The sequence below is a fragment of the Epinephelus fuscoguttatus genome, linkage group LG6 (assembly GCF_011397635.1).
Source record: "Epinephelus fuscoguttatus linkage group LG6, E.fuscoguttatus.final_Chr_v1".
Lineage (NCBI taxonomy): Eukaryota > Metazoa > Chordata > Actinopteri > Perciformes > Serranidae > Epinephelus > Epinephelus fuscoguttatus.
Window position 1 is genome coordinate 47,072,609 of NC_064757.1, and position 23,592 is coordinate 47,096,200.

General features: G+C 43.6%; 1 protein-coding gene across 2 annotated transcripts in view; it reads right to left on the reverse strand.

The window, feature by feature from the left end:
- fnbp1a (formin binding protein 1a) overlaps positions 1-23,592 on the reverse strand; it is a 53,219-nt gene that overhangs the window by 8,566 nt on the left and 21,061 nt on the right. The window contains exons 4-16 of one of the 2 annotated variants that reach the window (XM_049579731.1): positions 22,951-23,098; positions 14,803-14,865; positions 14,416-14,511; positions 13,469-13,483; positions 12,454-12,582; positions 11,603-11,749; positions 6,220-6,396; positions 5,853-6,044; positions 5,744-5,758; positions 5,542-5,651; positions 3,924-4,056; positions 3,547-3,692; positions 3,295-3,431 (exon numbers count right to left, since the gene is read on the reverse strand). In XM_049579731.1, the coding sequence (XP_049435688.1) occupies positions 3,295-3,431; positions 3,547-3,692; positions 3,924-4,056; positions 5,542-5,651; positions 5,744-5,758; positions 5,853-6,044; positions 6,220-6,396; positions 11,603-11,749; positions 12,454-12,582; positions 13,469-13,483; positions 14,416-14,511; positions 14,803-14,865; positions 22,951-23,098 (1,508 nt within the window). Of the gene's footprint in view, positions 1-3,294; positions 3,432-3,546; positions 3,693-3,923; positions 4,057-5,541; positions 6,045-6,219; positions 6,397-11,602; positions 11,750-12,453; positions 12,583-13,468; positions 13,484-14,415; positions 14,512-14,802; positions 14,866-22,950; positions 23,099-23,592 lie in introns of both variants that reach the window. The other variant, XM_049579730.1, reaches the window with a different exon arrangement.

Genomic DNA, 23,592 nt, shown 5'->3' on the forward strand with positions numbered 1-23,592 from the left:
TGGCATTTCATGTCACGGAGTCTCCAATTATTAGAGTAGTCGGGGGGAAAAGGGGGCGAGGAGGTAGTGGTGATGAAGGGAGAGAGGGTTCTGATGGAGATCTGGACGGCGGTGACAGAGCAGGTGGAGAGGCGCAGGTGGAAGATGAGGCAGGAGAACGCTGCAGTGCCGGTGTGAAGTGCGGGATGGAAAGGCGGCGAGCTCCAGGGACAGCAGGGCACTGAGGGGGGGACTGAAGTGACGGTGCGTTGTTGGACTGTGGGGAAGACGGTGGTGAAGGTTGGGGTTCAGCTGGTAGGGGAGGGAAATCTTGCAGGGCAAGGATATCAAATCTATTGTCAAGCTGGGTGGTGTGGTGGAGTGTGTGAAGGGGCTGCTTGATGATGATGGTGTCCATTTGCAGTTCGGCTTCACAGACCTTGCAAAGTGTGGAAATACATTGTTCCAGCTCAGTGACCTTCTCAGCAAAGACAGTGCAGTTGACGCAGCCAGATGGAGAGGTGGTGGAGCCATGGAGAGTGTCGTAATGGCAGGGGCCCAGTAAGAGGGCCTGTTGCAGAGAGTAATTGTCTGGGTTAGTAGAAGCCCGAGGGCGTTGGAGGGGCATTGAGTCCCGGTCACTTTCCAGTAACGTTAGGTGCTTCAACAGATGAGTAGTGTTAGCAGCAATGCTAAAAACAAGCTAGCTAATGCTAAAAACATGCTAACGTTAGCTGGCTAGCTAGCGCAGGGCATGAGCTAGTGTAAAGGGTAAAAACAGTTTACCAAGAGTATGCCAGTTAAAAGTGGATAAAAAATGTTAAAGAAGGCAATTTTCCGGGAGCTGATCCGACAGAGGTTCGCTAGAACATATACACACACACACACATATATATATAGATAGACAGATAGATAGATAGATAGATAGATAGATACACACATACATAAATAATTGCAGAAGAGTACATCAGTAGTTTTTTGATAATATCCAACACTGCATATTTCACCATGTATGATACTCTCCCTTCACCAATCACCTGGATGGACGGACGGACGGACGGGTACTCTCCAGTGGTGAACTGTGAACTATATATAGCCTATATATATATATATATGTATGTATGTATGTATGTGTGTATATGTGTATATGTGTATATATATATATACATATATATATATATATATATATATATATATATATATATGTATATACACAGTACAGGCCAAAAGTTTGGACACACCTTCTCATTCAATGCGTTTTCTTTATTTTCATGACTATTTACATTGTAGATTCTCACTGAAGGCATCAAAACTATGAATGAACACATGTGGAGTTATGTACTTAACAAAAAAGGTGAAATAACTGAAAACATGTTTTATATTCTAGTTTCTTCAAAATAGCCACCCTTTGCTCTGATTACTGCTTTGCACACTCTTGGCATTCTCTCCATGAGCTTCAAGAGGTAGTCACCTGAAATGGTTTTCCAACAGTCTTGAAGGAGTTCCCAGAGGTGTTTAGCACTTGTTGGCCCCTTTGCCTTCACTCTGCGGTCCAGCTCACCCCAAACCATCTCCACTGGGTTCAGGTCTGGTGACTGTGGAGGCCAGGTCATCTGCCGCAGCACTCCATCACTCTCCTTCTTGGTCAAATAGCCCTTACACAGCCTGGAGGTGTGTTTGGGGTCATTGTCCTGTTGAAAAATAAATGATCGTCCAACTAAACGCAAACCGGATGGAATGGCATGTCGCTGCAGGATGCTGTGGTAGCCATGCTGGTTCAGTGTGCCTTCAATTTTGAATAAATCCCCAACAGTGTCACCAGCAAAACACCCCCACACCATCACACCTCCTCCTCCATGCTTCACAGTGGGAACCAGGCATGTGGTATCCATCCGTTCACCTTTTCTGCGTCTCACAAAGACACGGCGGTTGGAACCAAAGATCTCAAATTTGGACTCATCAGACCAAAGCACAGATTTCCACTGGTCTAATGTCCATTCCTTGTGTTTCTTGGCCCAAACAAATCTCTTCTGCTTGTTGCCTCTCCTTAGCAGTGGTTCCCTAGCAGCTATTTGACCATGAAGGCCTGATTCGCGCAGTCTCCTCTTAACAGTTGTTCTAGAGATGGGTCTGCTGCTAGAACTCTGTGTGGCATTCATCTGCTCTCTGATCTGAGCTGCTGTTAACTTGCGATGAACTTATCCTCAGAAGCAGAGGTGACTCTTGGTCTTCCTTTCCTGGGTCGGTCCTCATGTGTGCCAGTTTCGTTGTAGCGCTTGATGGTTTTTGCGACTCCACTTGGGGACACATTTAAAGTTTTTGCAATTTCCGGACTGACTGACCTTCATTTCTTAAAGTAATGATGGCCACTCGTTTTTCTTTAGTTAGCTGATTGGTTCTTGCCATAATATGAATTTTAACAGTTGTCCAATAGGGCTGTCGGCTGTGTATTAACCTAACTTCTGCACAACACAACTGATGGTCCCAACCCCATTGATAAAGCAAGAAATTCCACTAATTAACCCTGATAAGGCACACCTGTGAAGTGGAAACCATTTCAGGTGACTACCTCTTGAAGCTCATGGAGAGAATGCCAAGAGTGTGCAAAGCAGTAATCAGAGCAAAGGGTGGCTATTTTGAAGAAACTAGAATATAAAACATGTTTTCAGTTATTTCACCTTTTTTATTAAGTACATAACTCCACATGTGTTCATTCATAGTTTTGATGCCTTCAGTGAGAATCTACAATGTAAATAGTCATGAAAATAAAGAAAACGCATTGAATGAGAAGGTGTGTCCAAACTTTTGGCCTGTACTATGTGTACTATGTGCGTATATATATATATATTTTGTACATACACAAACATTCTTGTTAAAACACAATCGTCTCCTGACCCAAAACAGAGCGGTCTCTAAACTCAACCACATGCTAACCATTAAGTTTAAATGCATCTGCTATTTAACAACACACATATGTAACGTATCTATGGTTTCTACAAACACACTCACTCACACACACACACACACACACACACACACACACACAAATGTACAGTGCCCAAACAACAAATACATCCAGTTTTTGGCTGCGAGAAAATCAACCAGGTTATAAAACGATGGCGGCATCTGGAACAACCATGAATAAAGACATGTCTTTGACTCATCTCTGACCTGCTGGAACTCTGTCTCAGTCTCAGATCAGAAGGTTTTTAATCTGCAGAAATGATCACCTGATCCTGAAGAACCCAGGTGACAACACTGTGTACCTGAATGTCAGCTGATGTACTCACAGTAGTACTTCAGGTAAAGCCATACCTTGGAACGGGTAAAGGGACTTGCAGGTGCCAATACTCGGTAACGGTTCTTCATCATCAAAGTCGTCATCAAACTCCGAACTGCGAGACTTGAATTGAAGCTCTGCACTGTGGTCCTCAGTGTAGCTGCCGTCAGGACTGAAGACAGACAGGTGGACACAAAGACAGACAGATTCAATCATGTAGAATCTATGAACATGTCAGAGGACTTTAAATATAACTGCTGAATGATCAATGATCAATAATCAATAACCTCTCTCTGCTGGCAGGGCTGCGGTTGTCCAGCTGTTTCAGGCTGCTGCTGCCGGGCGTCGTCGCCTGAGAATTTAACCCACAACCTCCACTTTGTCTTTGACCGCCGTGGTCAGACATTCTGCTATCTGCCTCTGAAAGCCATGCCTGCAGAGGACCACACACACACACACACACACACACACACGTTAAGGTTAACGTAGTAACATACATGTTTATACTCATTAACATATAAGTTAGCACATGTTAACAGAGAATACACATACTGTGTGTGTACTATGTGTGTACAGTATAATGTGTGTAGTATGTATAGTATGAGTGCAATATGCGTGTACTATGAGTGTACAGTGTACTGTGTGTATTATGTGTAGTGCAGACCTGGTTCCTCCTCAGCTCGTCGTCCAGTCTCTGCAGACTCTGTTTAACTTCCTCCAGTCGAGGTTCCAAACTGCCAGCATCGCCCATCTGAGGACTTCGTTCGTACACCTCCCTCATCTTCAGGAGAGCGTCTCTGGAACAACAGACACACACAATAAACAAACAATAAACAAACATACAAACAAACCGGAAGAGTCAGATACACAGGAAGAGTCATATACTAGAAGAGTCAGATACACAGAAGAGTTACATATACAGGAAGAGTCAGAAACAGGAAGAGTCAGATTCACAGGAAGAGTCATATACTAGAAGAGTCAGATACACAGAAGAGTTACATATACAGGAAGAGTCAGAAACAGGAAGAGTCAGATTCACAGGAAGAGTCATATACTAGAAGAGTCAGATACACAGAAGAGTTACATATACAGGAAGAGTCAGAAACAGGAAGAGTCAGATTCACAGGAAGAGTCATATACTAGAAGAGTCAGATACACAGAAGAGTTACATATACAGGAAGAGTCAGAAACAGGAAGAGTCAGATTCACAGGAAGAGTCACACATACAGGGAGAGTCAGATACAGGAAGAGTCATATATACAGGAAGAGTCAGATTCACAGGAAGAGTCACACATACAGGGAGAGTCAGATACAGGAAGAGTCATATATACAGGAAGAGTCAGATACACAGGATGAGTCAGATATACAGGAAGAGTCACATACACAGGAAGAGTCATATACACAGAAAGAGTCAGAAACAGGAAGAGTCAGATTCACAGGAAGAGTCATATACTAGAAGAGTCAGATACACAGAAGAGTTACATATACAGGAAGAGTCAGAAACAGGAAGAGTCAGATTCACAGGAAGAGTCACACATACAGGGAGAGTCAGATACAGGAAGAGTCATATATACAGGAAGAGTCAGATTCACAGGAAGAGTCACACATACAGGGAGAGTCAGATACAGGAAGAGTCATATATACAGGAAGAGTCAGATACACAGGATGAGTCACATACACAGGAAGAGTCATATACACAGAAAGAGTCAGAAACAGGAAGAGTCAGATTCACAGGAAGAGTCACACATACAGGGAGAGTCAGATACAGGAAGAGTCAGATTCACAGGAAGAGTCACACATACAGGGAGAGTCAGATACAGGAAGAGTCATATATACAGGAAGAGTCAGATACACCGGAAGAGTCACACATACAGGGAGAGTCAGATACAGGAAGAGTCATATATACAGGAAGAGTCAGATACACAGGATGAGTCAGATATACAGGAAGAGTCACATACACAGGAAGAGTCAGAAACAGGAAGAGTCAGATACACCGGAAGAGTCACATATACAGGACATATACAGGAAGAGTCAGAAACAGAAAGAGTCAGATACACAGAAGAGTCACATATACAAGAAGAGTCAGATACACAGGAAGAGTCACATATACAGGAAGAGTCACATATACAGAAAGAGTCAGAAACAGGAAGAGTCACATATACAGGAAGAATCAGATACAGGAAGAGTCACATATACAGGAAGAGTCAGAAACAGGAAGAGTCAGATACACAGGAAGAGTCACATATACAGAAAGAGTCACATGTGTAGTTGTGAGTGTGTACCTCTGCTCCTTCTCCCTCTGAATCTCCTGGTTGATGTTGTTGATTCTGGTCTGAAGTTTCTTTCGTCTCTGTTCAGGAGGGAGGTGACTGCAGTCTGCAGGACTGGAGCCCTGAAAAAGGTCATCACATGACATCACATTAACACAGTAACAGTAAATGTGGTGTGACACACGTGTTATAGACTGACGGGTGTGATACTGACCAGTTTGAGTGACAGCTGTCCAATCAGAGAGAAGCAGGAAGGAAACGACAACATTACAAACACAGCTTCGTGTGTGTGTGTGTGTGTGTGTGTGTGTGTGTGTGTGTACCCCTCTTTTCAGGCTGCGCAGACACTGCTTTCTGGTTCTGGAGCTGGAGGTCATGAGGTCATTCAGTCGCTGTGTGATTGGTTCTCTTGAGGCAGGGGGCGGGGACTGGGGACTGTTGGCCATGCCTCCAGGTGAAGGTGACGTTGGGGGTGGAGGGGGAGGCTGGCGAGGGGAGGACAGGAGGGTCAGCAGCTGGAGGGAAAGATAGAGGGGGTGTGGTCAGTACAGCCATGTGAGTCGTCCAGGTGTGTGTACCTGTCCTGTCTGTGTGTGTACACGTGTTGTGTGTGTGTATGTGTGTGTACACGTGTTATGTGTTGTGTGTGTATGAGTGTGTACAAATGTTGTGTGTGCTCGTGTGCTGTACCTTGTTTTTTCGGATGAAGGGCCATAGCTTCCTGCTGTGTCTCCGCCCCTCAGTTCGATTGTCGAGGTAACTGGATTCAGAGATGCTTCGCCTCATGGTGGCGCTGTAGTCCTCAAACTCAACGTCACCTGGAGGGTCGAAGCCTGATTTGTACACCTCCACTACCTGCTGGGTGTCCTGCACACACACACACACACACACACACACACACACATACATCAAACACACACACAATATAAGATCTGACCTTTGACCTTTTAATACCGCAATGAACGTCCACTTCCTGTTTGTCTGTGGTCTCTGTTCAAAGATGGATGTGCACTTTTTGAGCCAAGCTGTCACTGCACTCACGTTACCATGGTTACCACCACATATCCAGTTTAGAGACAGAGGTCTTATTCTGCCTGTTTGGCAGTTCTGAGGTCTATTACCTTCAGGCTTCAGCTGCTAAGAACGAAACTGAGAACTGAAAAACCAAAGACTGTGGACATCAGTGACAGGTGGACAGTGGACAACTCTGTTACAAGTAGGCTGCAAACACAGCACCCTCAGGCCCTCCTTCTGATCTCTGGGGACTTCAACCACGCCTGTCCATCCACCACCCTGCCCACCTTCACCCAGTATGTTTCCTGCCACACCAGAGACAATAAAACACTGGATTTACTTTATGCCAACACCAAGGAGGCATACCACTCATCCCCCCTGCCCCCCCTGGGAAAAGCTGATCACAACCTGGTTCATCTTCTGCCTGTCTACAGACCTCTGGTGCAGAGAGAACCAGCAACCACCCGCACTGTGAATAGGTGTTCTGAGGAGGCCGAGGAGGCCCAAGACTCCACACCCCAAGGACTTCAGCAGCTTCAGACCGGTGGCATTAACGTCGCACCTCATGAAGACTCTGGAGCGGCTGGTCCTGTCTCGTCTCCGCCCCGCAGTAGGCCCTCCAATGGACCCGCTGCAGTTTGCCTACCAGCTTGGCACTGGGGTGGACAACTCCGTCATCTTCCTCCTGCATAGAGCTCTTTCTCACCTGGAGAAGCCTGGAAGCTCTGTGAGAATCATGTTCTTTGATTTCTCCAGCACTTTCAACACCATACAGCCTGCACTTCTGAGGGACAAACTAGAGCACATGGGGTGGCTAATCACCTCACATCCTGGATCCTGGACTACCTCACGGACCGGCCACAGTATGTCAGGACCCAGGATTGTGTATCGGACTTGGTAGTCTGCAGTACGGGCGCCCCACAGGGTACAGTGCTGGCACCGTTCCTCTTCACCCTCTACACTGCAGACTTTTCATACGACACCTCCACCTGTCATCTGCAGAAGTTCTCTGACGACTCTGCCATCGTCGGCCTCATCACAGATGGGGACGACAGGGAGTACAGAGAACTGAACCAGGACTTTGTGGACTGGTGCCTGAGGAACCACCTTCAGATCAACGCGGGAAAACCAAAGAGCTGATGGTGGATTTCCGCAGGCGCAGACTCCTCCCCCCAACATCCAGGGTTAGGGTTAGGGTTGGTGAACATCCAGGGAGAGGACATTGAGATGGTGACATCTTATAAGTACCTGGGTGTTCATCTTAACAATAAACTGGACTGGACTGATCACATAACAGCACTGTACAGGAAAGGCTAAAGCAGACTCTACCTGCTGAAGCGGCTCAGGTCTTTTGGAGTGCAGGGGGCGCTCCTGAAGACCTTCTTTGACACTGTGGTGGCACCAGAGCTCCTTCAGCGATAGACTGATTCACCCAAAGTGTGTGAAGGAACGCTATCGCAGGTCCTTCCTGCCTGCTGCTGTCAGGCTACATAACCAGCACTGCTCACAGTAAACTGCACCATGGACACTTTAAGGACACCATAATAAGCATAACTGTCCTTCTTGTTGTTGCTTATTTTGCACATATAGCTTTTCACTTTGCACTAAATAGGCTCACTTTTATCCATTGCTCACTTTTTATCCACTACCCATTATTATTATTATTTATTGATGTTTTCTTGTATTTTTTGTACTTTTTTTTGCATGACTAGTTTTTTAAGGTTTTAAAATATTGAAATCTTTAATCTGACTCTTTCCCCTTGACTGCTGTAACACTGGAATTTCTCAATTGTGGGATCAGTAAAGGTGTATCTTATCTTATTCAAAACAATAAAGCAAAACCGAACACAGAGTATATCAAAACTAAAACTCAAAGATGGCCGCTGAGACAGAGGTCTGTGTTCTCTCTGATCACAGTCGGTCAGAACTGAAGACACGTTTGAGACGAGAACGTTGAGTTTCCTCTGAGTGTTGTTGCGTACAAGACCAAGATGGCGGCACGGACATACACAGCAGCCCCTCTCTCTCTGAGTTTGGTGCCTAAAATTGTGTGTTCCAGTGAATGTTCATGCGCTTCGTGTTTACATCCGTGTGCACGTAGTTCAATGTCTACATTGCTCAGAAGATACAGTCGCCACTGCTGTCTGGATATAACAAGTTAAAACATCACAACTTGGACCAGAAAGTCACAGAGGAACTTTGGGGCCTGCAACTTCTCCGTCAGACTACTACATCACTGGACCCAGCTGCTACATCTCACCCAGAGAGGAGGCGCCGGAAGTGATGTGAAAGGAAGCAGAAGCGAGGCAAGCGCAGAGGCATCCAGGCTTGGCTAGCAGCTAGCCCACACAGACCAGCAATACCATCCCTCATTATGGCCAATGTACACTCACTTGACAACAAAACAGACCACATTCAGCTCCTGAGATCTGCGCAGTGTGATGTAAGGGACTGCTGTGTTTTCATTTTTACTGAGACATGGCAACATCCCCAACTCTACACTATTCTCCTCTGGCTGAGTTCATTATCATTAAATGCCGGCCTTTCTATCTACCCAGGGAGTTTACAGCAATCCCACTGGTGGCTGTTTACCCCCCCCCCCCCCCCCCGCAACACCAGCGATAGGAGCGAGGCACTTAATGAACTCTACCAGGCCATCAGTGAACAACAGACAGTGCACCCAGACAGATTCCTTATCACTGCTGGAGAGTTTTTTTGCCTGTTACATTGCCATTCAGTGACTGTGAAAAGGTCAAGATGGAAAAGTTGTTCCATCACAGTAAATGTTGAATTGACCGCACTAATATAGATCCTTTATCCACCTTATTTTCAAACACAGAAGTAAATAGTGATCAACTTCCGTTTTTTTGTGCGTGACTTCCGGTCAGCCACTTTCCCTCATGCTTTCCCTTACCGGAGCTAATGGTGCTAGCTAATTTTTTTCAATTTTCAGTTGTTTATGTTAGTCAATCAGTTAGTTAGTTAGTTAGTCTGTGTATTTTATATAGATAACTGTGCCCACGTTTATTCCCTCTAAATGCGAATAAATCACACGTCAATCAAAAACTATTAACCAAAAAAGCACAATCTATCCCGAGTGAGACAAACTGCTTGATCCCCGTCTCCAGTGTATCAGCAGAGAACCTGCAGAACCGAATCAGCGAAAAAACACACCGGGCTACACAGCCTCTCTACCTGAGCAGCTGAAGCTGCGGCTCACACCCTCAACACACAGACGGTGCTTCTGCATGCCAGCCACACGTGTGCGCAACTGTGAGAAATAAATATGTGAGGTGTACGCTGCTTTTCTATCTTTTTTTCCTTTTCTTTCTTTCTGTCGGCGACATACACTCCCAACACAGGACGGGTTGCTTTAATTGACTGAGTTGATTATTAAGCCATAGTGATGCGCGGATCGGCTCTGATAGCACCCAAATCAGCATGTACACATCAACCACCCAGCCATTACAACATGATTGAGCTAGCAAAGCAGTCTTGTGTTGCTGTGTGTGGTATTTATTCAGTTTTGGGAAATCACGATGTCTAGAAAGCATCAGTGGCTGCAGCTGACAGGGACAGCTAACACTAGCAGCAAAGCTAACATCAGGACATCATCCTTTAAAAGCCTCCCGTTTTCGGATACAACATGAAACTACTCCAGTTAGCTCAATCATGTTGTAACTAAGACATCCGCTGGGAAAAATATTTTTCTCACAGACCGTTTACTGAGTTACAGACACCGCTAACGGCTAACGGCTAACAGCTAATGGTTAGCCCAGCTAATCTACGATTAACCATGTTATTAATTACAAACAAAATGTGCACACAGAAATAGTAACGTTTGTTCGATCATTGTGTTTATAGACTTTACAAACATATAGTGACGTGAAAAATGATATATAGCTAAACTCAACAAGGTAAACAACAAGGCGATTCCCATTTACACAATGGTAAGAGTGCTGGACCAGAAGTGTCGCACAAAAAAACGGAAGCTGGCTGCATTCTGTTTTGCCTCCGTGTTTCGGTGAAAAATAAGGTGGATAGTCTGAAGAAAACTGGTCAGTCGTTGTCCTCACAGAGTTAGCAGTTTGGCGCTAAACTGAGTGTAGCGTTAGTTCAGGCAGGACATGATGTCGAGCTCAGCTCACATCAGCTGATCTCAAACAGCCCGATCAGCTGATGGATTAGCTGATTGATGTAAGAGAATCAGCTGATCGATCACATGATTCCTTTCTATGCAACCAATTAGCAGAGCTTATTCAGGGCGCTCTTTTTAAAGTGCTCTGACCTGCCGACTGTTGCTGACCTGCCTCCACCCTAGCTCCACCCCAGCTCCTCCTAATCATGTTGCAGCTGACTCATTAGTGTCATTTCTGTTTGTCACTGATGCTCTGTTCTGTTCCCAGGCCATCTTCTCTGCTGCTCTCTCCGCCTGAGATTTTCTGCGTTGGCCTGAGGACACACAGCGAGGCCTCAGAGCAGAGCCGGACCACCAACTGTAACACTGCACATGGTAATAATGTTTCTTAGACTGAAGTGTTCCTGACTGAACTCAACGTTGTTGCTCATGTGCTTGGGCTGACAAACATCATGTTGTAGCTGAGGCACTAAACTTGTTTACTTTATGTTGGAGTGTCAATAACCAACCCAACACCTGAGCAGGTCCAGCAGGTAACTTAAGATATGATTTGGCTCAGTTTAAAGAAAACTGACAAAATAAACTTTCCACTGAAACCTTCTTTTAAGTGTTTTGGTGTCTAAAGTTTCCCACACATCAAAATCTGAAACATTGCCTCACCGACACAGCTGCTCAGTGTTTACTGCAGGATTGTTTTCTGTCTGAACGCTCAGTGAAACTTCTGGATCAACAGAATTTTCTGACACCTGCAGGATCTGTTTGAGGGTGAACAGCCAGTTTACTGCTCCACAACCAGGATGGAAAACTCTGACTCCTCTGACTCTTTTATAACAAGAACCAACAGTCTCCACAGCCATCAGATGTCTGATCAAACCTCTGTCCAAAACACAACCACAGATCTTCAGCTCAGATGAGACTCACCATCCTGGGCTGGATGCTCTCAGCAGCGTCCATCATGACGTCCAGACAGCGACTCACAACAGGAAGAACTTTCCTCTCAGCCTCCGCTGACGAACGCATCGCTTCACAGATCCTCTCAATCCGCCGCTCCTCCATGTCCTGGATACGCTACATCACAGAGCAATGACACATCAATACGCCATGGGTATAACTGGTAGCAGGCTGTGGCAGTGCTGATTTACCTTGTGCATAACTGGGACCAGGCTGTGGTAGTGCTGGTTTACCTTGTATATTACTGGTACCAGGCTGTGGTAGTGCTGGTTTACCTTGTATATGACTGGGACCAGGGTGTGGTAGTGCTGGTTTACCTTGTATATGACTGGGACCAGGGTGTGGCAGTGCTGGTTTACCTTGTATATAACTGGTACCAGGGCGTGGTAGTGCTGGTTTACCTTGTATATAACTGGGACCAGGGTGTGGTAGTGCTGGTTTACCTTGTATATTACTGGTACCAGGGCGTGGTAGTGCTGGTTTACCTTGTATATTACTGGTACCAGGGCGTGGTAGTGCTGGTTTACCTTGTATATAACTGGGACCAGGGTGTGGTAGTGCTGGTTTACCTTGCATATAACTGGGACCAGTGTATGGTAGTGCTGGTTTACCTTGGATATAACTGGTACCAGGGTGTGGTAGTGCTGGTTTACCTTGCATATAACTGGGACCAGTGTATGGTAGTGCTGGTTTACCTTGGATATAACTGGTACCAGGGCGTGGTAGTGCTGGTTTACCTTGTATATAAATGGTACCAGGGTGTGGTATTGCTGGTTTACCTTGTATATGACTGGTACCAGGGTGTGGTAGTGCTGGTTTACCTGGTATATAACTGGTACCAGGGTGTGGTAGTGCTGATGCTGGTCCTGGTTAAACTGGTTCAAACTGGTCACATATTCTTTCCTGGACTCTTCAGCAGCTTGTTTTTTTTGCTGAGCCGTCTGACGAGCCTGAAACCAGTAGAGGTTCATATGAGTCCTTTGACAGCTCATTGATCAATATGGTGAAACAGTTCATTGGTCGAGGATTCGGTTGGTGCAGTTCAACAAACGCTGCAGTTCAACAAACAGCAGTTCCTCCAGTAAACTTCTCACGTGTGTTTGAATCAAACTGATCTGACATGTTGATCGATGGCCTTTAAAGGTTAGGGTGGAGCCAGGACAGAGATACACCAACAGCTTCACTCTGCTTCCAGTCTTTGTTCTACAACAGGTTAACCCCTTCTTGACTCCACGTCTGAACCCAATATACAGATAACATCACTTTGTGTGATCCACTGTCACTTTGGTCACTAAAATGACAGAAACCATGTATGTATGTGCTCTATGGTGGATACTATTGCTGTCGCCAATGGTAAGTTTGTTTTCTAACTTGCATAGCATATTTTCCTTATGTTAGCATGTAAGCTATATGAAACAAGTTAACGCTAGCTTACATGCTAACATAAGGAGCATATGCTCCACAAGGTAGAAACAAACGTACCGAGTACTGTGGTGGCTCTATGGCGGATACTGTCGCTGTCGCCAACGATGCACTGCTGAATTCTGAATTTCAGCTAAAACAGCCCTTCCAGTGTTTTCAGCAAAATCGTCCAACATGTTGGCAAGCAAGGATGGGACACTAAAAACTCAAAGTACACGTCAAATAAAATTTCCCCAAACATGGTATCTGTCATTTTTATATAGATAGATAGATAGATAGATAGATATACATTTTGTACATTTTATGTTGAAGTTTGAGCTCTGGGGGCCACCGTACAGAAAAACAGGTGAGAACACACTGTAAAAAAAAAAAACATGAACTCAGAAACATCCAATAAAACATGAAGGAGCTTACCTTCAGTGAGCAGCGCTGAGGGACAGACAGACAGACAGACAGACAGGTTAGTCAGATATCAGTCTGATCACAGTTGCATCAGTTAAATCAGGGTTGGTCCTCCTCCGTCCACAAGGAGGTGCTGATGTTCATCCTAATGACGAAGGAGACGGACCACAGAGGTGTCTACACATCACAGACATGACTCAGAGTCTGACTCCTCCTCCAGAGGACGTGTCATCCATCATCTGTTTATTTAAAGATCAGATCTGTGATCTGAGTCATTTCAGGCTGTCCACTGATTGGACGAGGACCTGGACAGACAGACAGACAGGCAGACAGAGCGTCTCTCTGTCCGTCTACAGACACAGACATCGACGCATTTGTCTGTTTAATTAAAGAAGGTTATTTGTTCTGTAATTAGACAGTTTTCTTTTTAGTTGTTAATAAAAACATTTAAATGTTCGTTGTGTTTTACAGATGTTTCTTATCCCGAGGCGCTCGGCTGAACGAGAGCATCTCCATGCGCTCGCTGTGACATCATCATGACATTTATTTCTTATAATGAAAAAATAAAATATCTGAAATCTAAAAAATTTCCCAACAAATTAAACCTGAACAGTCGAATATTCAAGAATAAACAGGCTCTTAATCTTGAACAATTTGACGAGTCCAGCACACGTTACTGAGAATCTTTAACTAGTGATGACATCATCACGTCACTTCCTGTTCCTGGAGTCGGTCTGTCAAGCAGAGCTCTTATTGGCTGTTTGACAGCTGAGTGACCAATAACAGCTGTTGCTCTGCAGACATGCCAGTGTCCGCGTGTCCTCCTGGGGGGGACAGATTTTAACACTGATCAAATGATCCTGTGAGATCGTTAACAACGGACGGGCGCCATCGACAGGAACACAGCATTAAAACAAACACACAAAAAAACACTGTCAGGTGAACTTATATTGACCCACCTTCTCTCCGTCAGTCTTGTTGTCCAGGTCAATTCTGTCGGAGATCTGTTGAGCTCGCTCCGCCTCCTTACAGTCACGCTCAAACCGACGTTTACTCTGAATAACAACAAGGAAAACAACAGCACAAAGTAAATTTTAAAAAAAAAATCACAGTTTGACTGATGAGGAAAATGGTTTGACAGATTTAATGTGTCAGGACGTGTGAGTGGGCTGAGTCAGATGTTAAGATGCAGGTAGGAGGAGTCAGTATGTGTTGGTGGGAGGGGTCACATGATTGACGGGCAGGGTTATATGTGTTAAATGTGCCTGTATATGTTAGTGGGCGGGATCAAATATGTCAGTGGGGGGGGTCAGGTGCGTTGGTGGGCAGAGTCAGATGTTACTCACAGACTCCAGCTGTTTCCAGGAGCTTTCGATGTGCTGCTGGGCACGGCGGCCATCTTGGAAATGCTGTAAAAGAACACAGCAGTCACTCGTCCAGTCTGACTGGTCAGACATCAACATGCTGATGACATCATCATGTCTCCATGTTAAACTAAGACATATTGATGACATCATTATGTCTCCATGTTAAACTGTGAGACATATTGATGACATCATGTCTCCATGTTAAACTAAGACATATTGATGACACCATCATGTCTCCATGTTAAACTGTGAGACATATTGATGACATCATTATGTCTCCATGTTAAACTGTGAGACATTTTGATGACATCATCATGTCTCCATGTTAACTAAGACATATTAAACTAAGGTAAACTAAGACATGTTAGTGACATCAACATGTCTCTATATTAAACTGAGTTCTGATTAAAAGTGCTTTGAGGGTTATTTGTTGTGAAAGGGTGCGTAATGTGATGTGTGTCAACTTCCTGTGAGTGAACGTTCGTCAGTTAACTGGTCGATGACATCATCCCATAATTTCAGATTTAACCTTCAGTTTTATAAATGATGGCGTTTGTTTATGTCAATAAAAACATGTTGGATTTTTAAAAAAAACATTTTAACTTCTGAAAGAAAGTAAGAAAAAGAAAAGATTTTAAAAAAAAAAGTCGACAGTGAGCAGCAGAGGAGAATTGTAAACGCAGATCATGTGCAGAAACGAATGTCGTTAGTTTTAAATATGAAGAATTGTAAAACGTCACTTGGCTGAGGCTGTCAGTCAGTCAGTCAGTCAGTGAGGCTGTCAGTCAGTCAGTCAGTCAGTGAGTCAGTCAGTCAGTCAGTCAGTCAGTCAGTCAGTGAGGCTATCAGTCAGTCAGTGAGGCTGTGAGTCAGTCAGTCAGTGAGGCTGTGAGTCAGTCAGTCAGTCAGTCAGTGAGGCTGTCAGTCAGTCAGTCAGTGAGGCTGTCAGTCAGTCAGTGAAGCTGTCAGTCAGTCAGTGAGTCAGTGAGGCTGTCAGTCAGTCAGTCAGTCAGTCAGTGAAGCTATCAGTCAGTCAGTGAGTCAGTCAGTGAGTCAGTCAGTCAGTCAGTGAGTCAGTCAGTGAAGCTGTCAGTCAGTCAGTGAGTCAGTCAGTCAGTCAGTGAGTCAGTGAGTCAGTCAGTCAGTCAGTCAGTCAGTGAGTCAGTCAATCAGTGAGTCAGTCAGTCAGTCAGTGAGGCTGTGAGTCAGTCAGTGAGTCAGTGAGTCAGTCAGTGAGTCAGTCAGTCAGTCAGTGAGGCTGTGAGTCAGTCAGTGAAGCTGTCAGTCAGTCAGTCAGTCAGTGAAGCTATCAGTCAGTCAGTGAAGCTGTCAATCAGTGAGTCAGTCAGTGAGTCAGTCAGTCAGTGAGGCTGTGAGTCAGTCAGTGAGTCAGTCAGTGAGGCTGTCAGTCAGTGTCAGACACCGTGCTCCTGGCCCGTATTCTGAATTTGTTTCTGAATTCTCAGAGTTTTTATCCAGTTTAGTTCTTAAATCAGATAAAGTTATTATTGTAGGCGATTTTAACATTCATGTCGACGTTGATAATGACTCCCTGGCTACCGCGTTTATCTCATTATCAGACTCCATTGGCTTCAGTCAGGGTGAACGTGAACCCACTCATTGTTTTAACCATACCTTCGATCTAGTTCTGACGTATGGAATTGAAATTGATAACCTAACAGTCTTTCCACAGAATCCCTCGCTATCGGATCATTATCTGATTACTTTTGATTTCTTTTTACTCGATTACACGCCACTCAGCAACAGTTACTATACTAGATGTTTATCAGATAGTGCTGTCGCGGAATTTAAGGAAATAATTACTCCGTCGTTTAAATTCAATACCAAGTCCTTCAGTAACAGAGATTTCCCGTGCCGACTTTAACCTCTCCCGAATTGATCATCTTGTCGATAGCGCCATAGGCTCGATGCGAACAACTAGCTCCTCTTAAAAAGAAGTTAACAAAGCAAAGAAAGTTCGCTCCTTGGTATAACTCTCAAACCCATAAGTTAAAAAACAAATATCGCGAAAATTTGAAAGGAATTGGCGATTAACCAAACTTTAGCAGTAATGATTTTATGAGCTTTTTTAATGACAAAATTCTAACTATTAGAGGCAAAATTCATGACCTCCTGTCCTCAGATAGTACCTATCTAACCTCAAACACAGCTGTAAAGCTCTAATATATATTTAGATTGCTTCTCCCCAATTTCTCTTCAAGAATTGACCGCAGTGATTTCTTCATCTACATCATCAACGTGTCTCTTAGACCCCATCCCAACTAGGCTACTTAAGGAGGTCTTTCCTTTAGTTAACACTCATATATTAGATATGATCAATATATCCTTATTAACAGGCTATGTACCACAGTCTTTTAAGGTAGCTGTAATTAAACCTCTACTAAAAAAGCCCACCCTGGATCCAGAGGTGTTAGCCAACTATAGACCAATATCTAATCTTCCCTTTATGTCAAAGATCCTTGAGAAAGTAGTTGCAGACCAGCTGTGTGATTTTCTCCATGACAATAATTTATTTGAGGAATTTCAGTCAGGATTTAGAGTGCATCATAGCACTGAGACAGCACTAGTTAAAATTACAAATGACCTTCTGATTGCTTCAGACAAAGGACTCGTCTCTGTACTTGTTTTATTAGATCTTAGTGCGGCGTTTGACACTATTGACCATCAAATTCTACTGCAGAGACTGGATCACTTAATTGGCCTAAAAGGTTCTGCACTGAGCTGGTTTAAATCTTATTTATCTGATCGTTTTCAGTTTGTTCACGTTCATAATGAATCATCCTTACGTACTACAGTTTGTTTTGGAGTTCCGCAAGGATCTCTGCTCAGACCAATCCTATTTACTCTATATATGCTTCCTTTAGGTAACATCATTAAATTTCCATTGTTATGCGGATGATACTCAGTTGTATTTATCGATGAAGCCAGAAGAAACTAATCAATGAACTAAACTCCATAATTGCCTTAAAGACATAAAAACCTAGATGAGCACCAATTTCCTGATGTTAAATTCAGACAAAACTGAAGTTATTGTTCTTGGCCCCAAACAACTCAGAGACTCTTTATCTGATGACATAGTTTCTCTAGATGGCATTGCTCTGGCCTCTAGCACTACCGTAAGAAACCTCGGAGTAATATTTGATCAAGATTTGTCTTTTAATTCTCATTTAAAACAAACCTCACGGACTGCATTTTTTCATCTGCGTAATATTGTGAAAATTAGGCCTATCCTGACCCGAAAAGATGCAGAAAAATTGGTCCACGCTTTTGTTACCTCAACGCTGGATTACTGTAACTCTCTATTATCAGGTAGCTCTAGTAAGTCCTTAAAAACTCTCCAGCTAATTCAGAATGCAGCAGCACGTGTACTAACAGGAACTAAGAAACGAGATCATATTTCTCCTGTTTTAGCTTCTCTGCACTGGCTCCTGTAAAATCCAGAATTGAATTTAAAATCCTACTGTTAACTTATAAAGCTCTAAATGGTCAAGCTCCGTCATATCTTAGAGAGCTCATAGTGCCATATTATCCCACCAGAACACTGCGCTCTGAGAACGCAGGGTTACTCGTGGTCCCTAAAGTCTCCAAAGTAGATCAGGAGCCAGAGCCTTCAGCTATCAGGCTCCTCTCCTGTGGAATCATCTTCCTGTTACGGTCCGGGAGGCAGACACCGTCTCCACATTTAAGACTAGACTTAAGACTTTCCTCTTTGATAAAGCTTATAGTTAGGGCTGGCTCAGGCTTGCCCTGTACCAGCCCTTAGTTAGGCTGACTCAGGCCTAGTCTGCTGGAGGACCCCCCTATAATACACCGGGCACCTTCTCTCCTTCTCTCTCTCTCTCTCTCGTATTCTATTACTGCATCTTGCTAACTCGGCCATTCTGGATGTCACTAACTCGGCTTCTTCTCCGGAGCCTTTGTGCTCCACTGTCTCTCAGATTAACTCATATCACAGCGGTGCCTGGACAGCGTGACGTGTGTGGTTGTGCTGCTGCCGTGGTCCTGCCAGATGCCTCCTGCTGCTGCTGCCATCATTAGTCATTAGTCATACTTCTACTGTTATTATATGCATATGACTATTGTCACACATGTATACTGCCAGATATTAATACATACTTTCAACATATTGTACCGCAGTAGCCAGAACTATAACGATAATATTATTACTTTCAATAATGTTGTTGTAAGCTACTGTCATTACCGTCTGTCCTGCATCTCTCTCTTTCTCTGTCTCTCTCTCTCTCTCTGTCTCTCTCTCTCTCTCTCTCTCTGTCTCATTGTGTCATGTGGATTACTGTTAATTTATCATGTTGATCTGTTCTGTACGACATCTATTGCACGTCTGTCCGTCCTGGAAGAGGGATCCCTCCTCAGTTGCTCTTCCTGAGGTTTCTACCGTTTTTTCCCCGTTAAAGGGTTTTTTGGGGAGTTTTTCCTGATCAGCTGTGAGGGTCCTAAGGACAGAGGGATGTCGTATGCTGTAAAGCCCTGTGAGGCAAATTGTGATTTGTGAAATTGGGCTTTATAAATAAAATTGATTGATTGATTGACTGATTGATTGAAGAACGGTCAAGCTGCACGTAGCCTGCAGAGTTTAACTGAAAAGGAGTGGAGTACTTTCACTAACATGACATAATGTGTTCGTGTTTATCTTGGAAGGTGAGAGAGCTCAAACACATAATTAGCACTACAATTAGGGTTGGGACTCATTAGGATTTTAACGATTCCGATTCCTTACCAATTCCTTCTTAACGGTCTGATTCCTTACCGATTCCTCTTACTGATTCCTCCATTATATTCATTATACTTGCTATACTTAAACAAGTATATAATAAACACAAATGCAATCATACAAATACAAAAACTTTATTCTAACTGTTGCACAGTACAATTAGATAAAAATACACATTTGTGTGTGGTGTGTATTTCAGATTTAGAGCTGAAAATTAAATAAAAGAGGGAGACAGGTGTCTCCTATTTTATCTTATTTTGTTATGTTTCTCCGGTAACCATGACAACTGTGTGACACAAACTTAGTGCTTTAGTGATTAGATAATGTCGGGTTCGGACAGAAATATGCAACCCGTGCCGCATTCTAATGGAAATGCATGTGATGGTTTTTTTTTGTTTGTTTGTTTGTTTGTTTTTTACAATCTAGGAACTGTTTGCAGGAACAGTTACACCAAATTTGATGGATCGGTTCCGGAACCAGAGCTTTGGACCCGGTTCCAAAAAAGAACCGGATCCGGAATCCAACCCTAACTACAATGAACCTTATCATTCCCTCTGAATGGGTGAATGTTTCCATCTGAACAGGTTTCCCAGTCACTCGCATCATCACACGAGTCTGTGGGCTATAGGAACGTTTGATGCAAACATTCAACAACACATGGTCACTGTCGATGTCTGAACTACCACATCAAAGTGACATTCTACAATTCTTCACATTATAAACTAAAAAAATGATTTTCTCTCTTAATTAATGTTAATGCAATTTTAAAAATAAGTCTCTTAATGAGCAACTTTTTTGAAATGATTGAAGTAATTATTTTCAGGCACAGTTATTTTCAGAACCTTTCTCATTATTCTGAGAGACAAACTCAGTATTTTCGGATCGGGGAGACCTGGGCCAACTGTACCACCATTTTAGGTTTTCCTTAATAACTAATGTGTTTGTAACAGCGATGCTGCTGCAGATAAAGTGGTCATTTTATTAACTTAAATACTGCTGGGTGGCTTATTGTAACCTGCAATAATATAACCTAGCAACAAATTTTATTTTTATTTTTTTTATATTTTTTATTATTATTTTATTTTTATTATTATACAAATGTACTGTAACAAATAGGTCAAACTAAATCTTTAAAATAAAAGTAGTTCAATAAAAGTGTAATATTTGCATCTGAGACAGTGGAGTAGATTCATAATGTAGCATAGAATGGAAATACTTCTACTGTAGGTAAAGTACAAGCACCTCTAAACCTTTGTTAGTTTTAGTGTTTCTGTGAGGGAAGCACCATCTCATGCTGACACCTTGCAACCCCCCCAGACAGTTGGGGTTGGGGGGTGGGGGGGTATTTGGCGGGATGTTGGCTGGAAGTTGGCAGTCATCCAGAAGGCTTTCGGATGGCGTGGGAAATTTGAAGTGGCTGCATCTGTAGGCACTTCTGTCTGGGGGAGTGAGTGTTTGGGATGAGCTCCCCCTTCAGCCACTGATCGTCCAGAATTTTGGCTCAGGGCCAGCTAATCAGCCTCTGTCAGAGGTGGTGGTGGCGGACCTCCACCTGCTTTGCGGCCTCTGCCTTCTTTCTGTTGGCTGAGTAGAACTAAAATGTTACTCAGCAGGATCTACCAAAAGTAGATCAGGAGCCAGAGCCTTTAGCTATCAGGCTCCTCTCCTGTGGAATCATCTTCCTGTTACGGTCCGGGAGGCAGACACCGTCTCCACATTTAAGACTAGACTTAAGACTTTCCTCTTTGATAAAGCTTATAGTTAGGGCTGGCTCAGGCTTGTCCTGTACCAGCCCTTAGTTAGGCTGACTTAGGCCTAGTCTGCCGGAGGACCCCTCTATAATACACCGGGCCCCTTCTCTCCTTCTCTCTCTCTCTCTCTCTCTCCCTCTCTCTCTCTCGTATTCTATTACTGCATCTAGCTAACTCGGCCATTCTGGATGTCACTAACTCGGCTTCTTCTCCGGAGCCTTTGTGCTCCACTGTCTCTCAGATTAACTCATATCACAGCGGTGCCTGGACAGCGTGACGTGTGTGGTTGTGCTGCTGCCGTGGTCCCGCCAGATGCCTCCTGCTGCTGCCATCATTAGTCATAAGTCATACTTCTTCTGTTATTATACACATATGATTATTGTCACACATGTATACTGCCAGGTATTAATACATACTTTCAACATATTGTACCGCAGTAACCAGAACTATAACTATAATATTATTACTTCCATTAATGTTGTTGTAAGATACTGTCATTACCTGCATATCTCTCTCTCTCGCTCTCTCTCTCTCTCTCCCTCTCTCTCTCTCTCTCTCTCTCTCTCTCTCTCTGTGTCATATGGATTACTGTTAATTTATCATGCTGATCTGTTCTGTACGACATCTATTGCACGTCTGTCCGTCCTGGAAGAGGGATCCCTCCTCAGTTGCTCTTCCTGAGGTTTCTACCGTTTTTTTCCCCCCGTTAAAGGGTTTTTTTTGGGGAGTTTTTCCTGATCCGCTGTGAGGGTCTTAAGGACAGAGGGATGTCGTATGCTGTAAAGCCCTGTGAGGCAAATTGTGATTTGTGATATTGGGCTTTATAAATAAAATTGATTGATTGATTGATTGATATTAGGCAAGAGGACACACAAGTTGAAACAGTATTTTTGGGGGGTTTAAATTACTGGTGACCTACAGTACATAATGACATAGCCACTGAATGACAGGTTATTGAAGCTACTTTGTTTAATAAATCAAATATGAATCAAACTAAAAGAAGGTACAGTCATGGCCAAGTCAAATATCCCTTACCTGTTTGAATGATGTTTTTATATTTCATTTTAAGCTGCTTCCAAGTGTGTTTTTCCCCTGTGAGATTGCACCTACATGAACATCAGATTTTATTCAAAGCCACTTTTTCACCTGTAAGCTACGATTTTAATTAAGTGTGGATAAATGTTAAATTAATGAACTAGTGCATTCAAATGTACGCGTTGACTCGGGCAGCAGTTTTCTCCCATGCTGCCTCTCTCTCCTTGGCAGCTTTAGTGCTGTTACTTTGTTTATGAAATATATGCTCATATTCGCTGTAGGCATTCATCAGCACCTCCAATTCCACAGGTGTAAAATAAGTTGATCGCTTTTTCTCTCCGGTTGCCATGGTGACTCGAGGTATCGGGGCTCCATTGATGATGGCTTTTTATTGTGGTTGTGCACGTGCTTAACTCAAGGTGTACCTACTCAGAGGTGACTGAACAAAGTCAAATCAGCTGTTCTGGAACCGGATACTCAGAGTTTCCCAGATCAGGGTAAGTCAAATCAGAGTTCAGGATTAGACTCAGAGTATGTTGAACCTGGAATACCCCTCAGCTGTGTTTGTTTGTTTGTTTCTTTACTCACAGTCTTCCTCTCGGTCTTCACTTCCTGTGTGTAGCGTGTCAGCTCACAGACGATCTGCGTATTCAGGTTTTCAGCGAGTTCTTCTCTCTGAACAGCAAGTTCGTTCAGCTGACGGAGCGTTGCCGCGAACGCCAAACACCAGGTGTACCTGCAACGACCAATCAGAGAGTAGCTTTTAAAACCGACCACACACCTGCTGTTCTGTATAAAATATAACCTCCGCCTCTGACACATAACCTCCACCTCTGACACATGACCTCCACCTAGGGCTGGGCGATATGGCCTTTTATTAATATCTCAATATTTTTAGGCCATGTCACGATACACAATATATATCTCGATATTTTGCCTTAGCCTTGAATTAACACTTGATGCATATAATCACACCAGTATGATGATTCTATGTGTCTACATTAAAACATTCTTGCTCATACTGCATTAATATATGATAATTTTAAACTTTCATGCAAAGAGGGAAATCACAACTAAGTCAATTTACCAAAACTGTATTTATTAAACAGTTATTAAGCAGTGGCATAAACATTCATGTAATTTCAAAACAGAAAGTGCAAGATTGTCAGAGACATTTTAAAACAAGATATTAGTGCACTTTTGTGCATGATGTCACTAAGATGACATAAA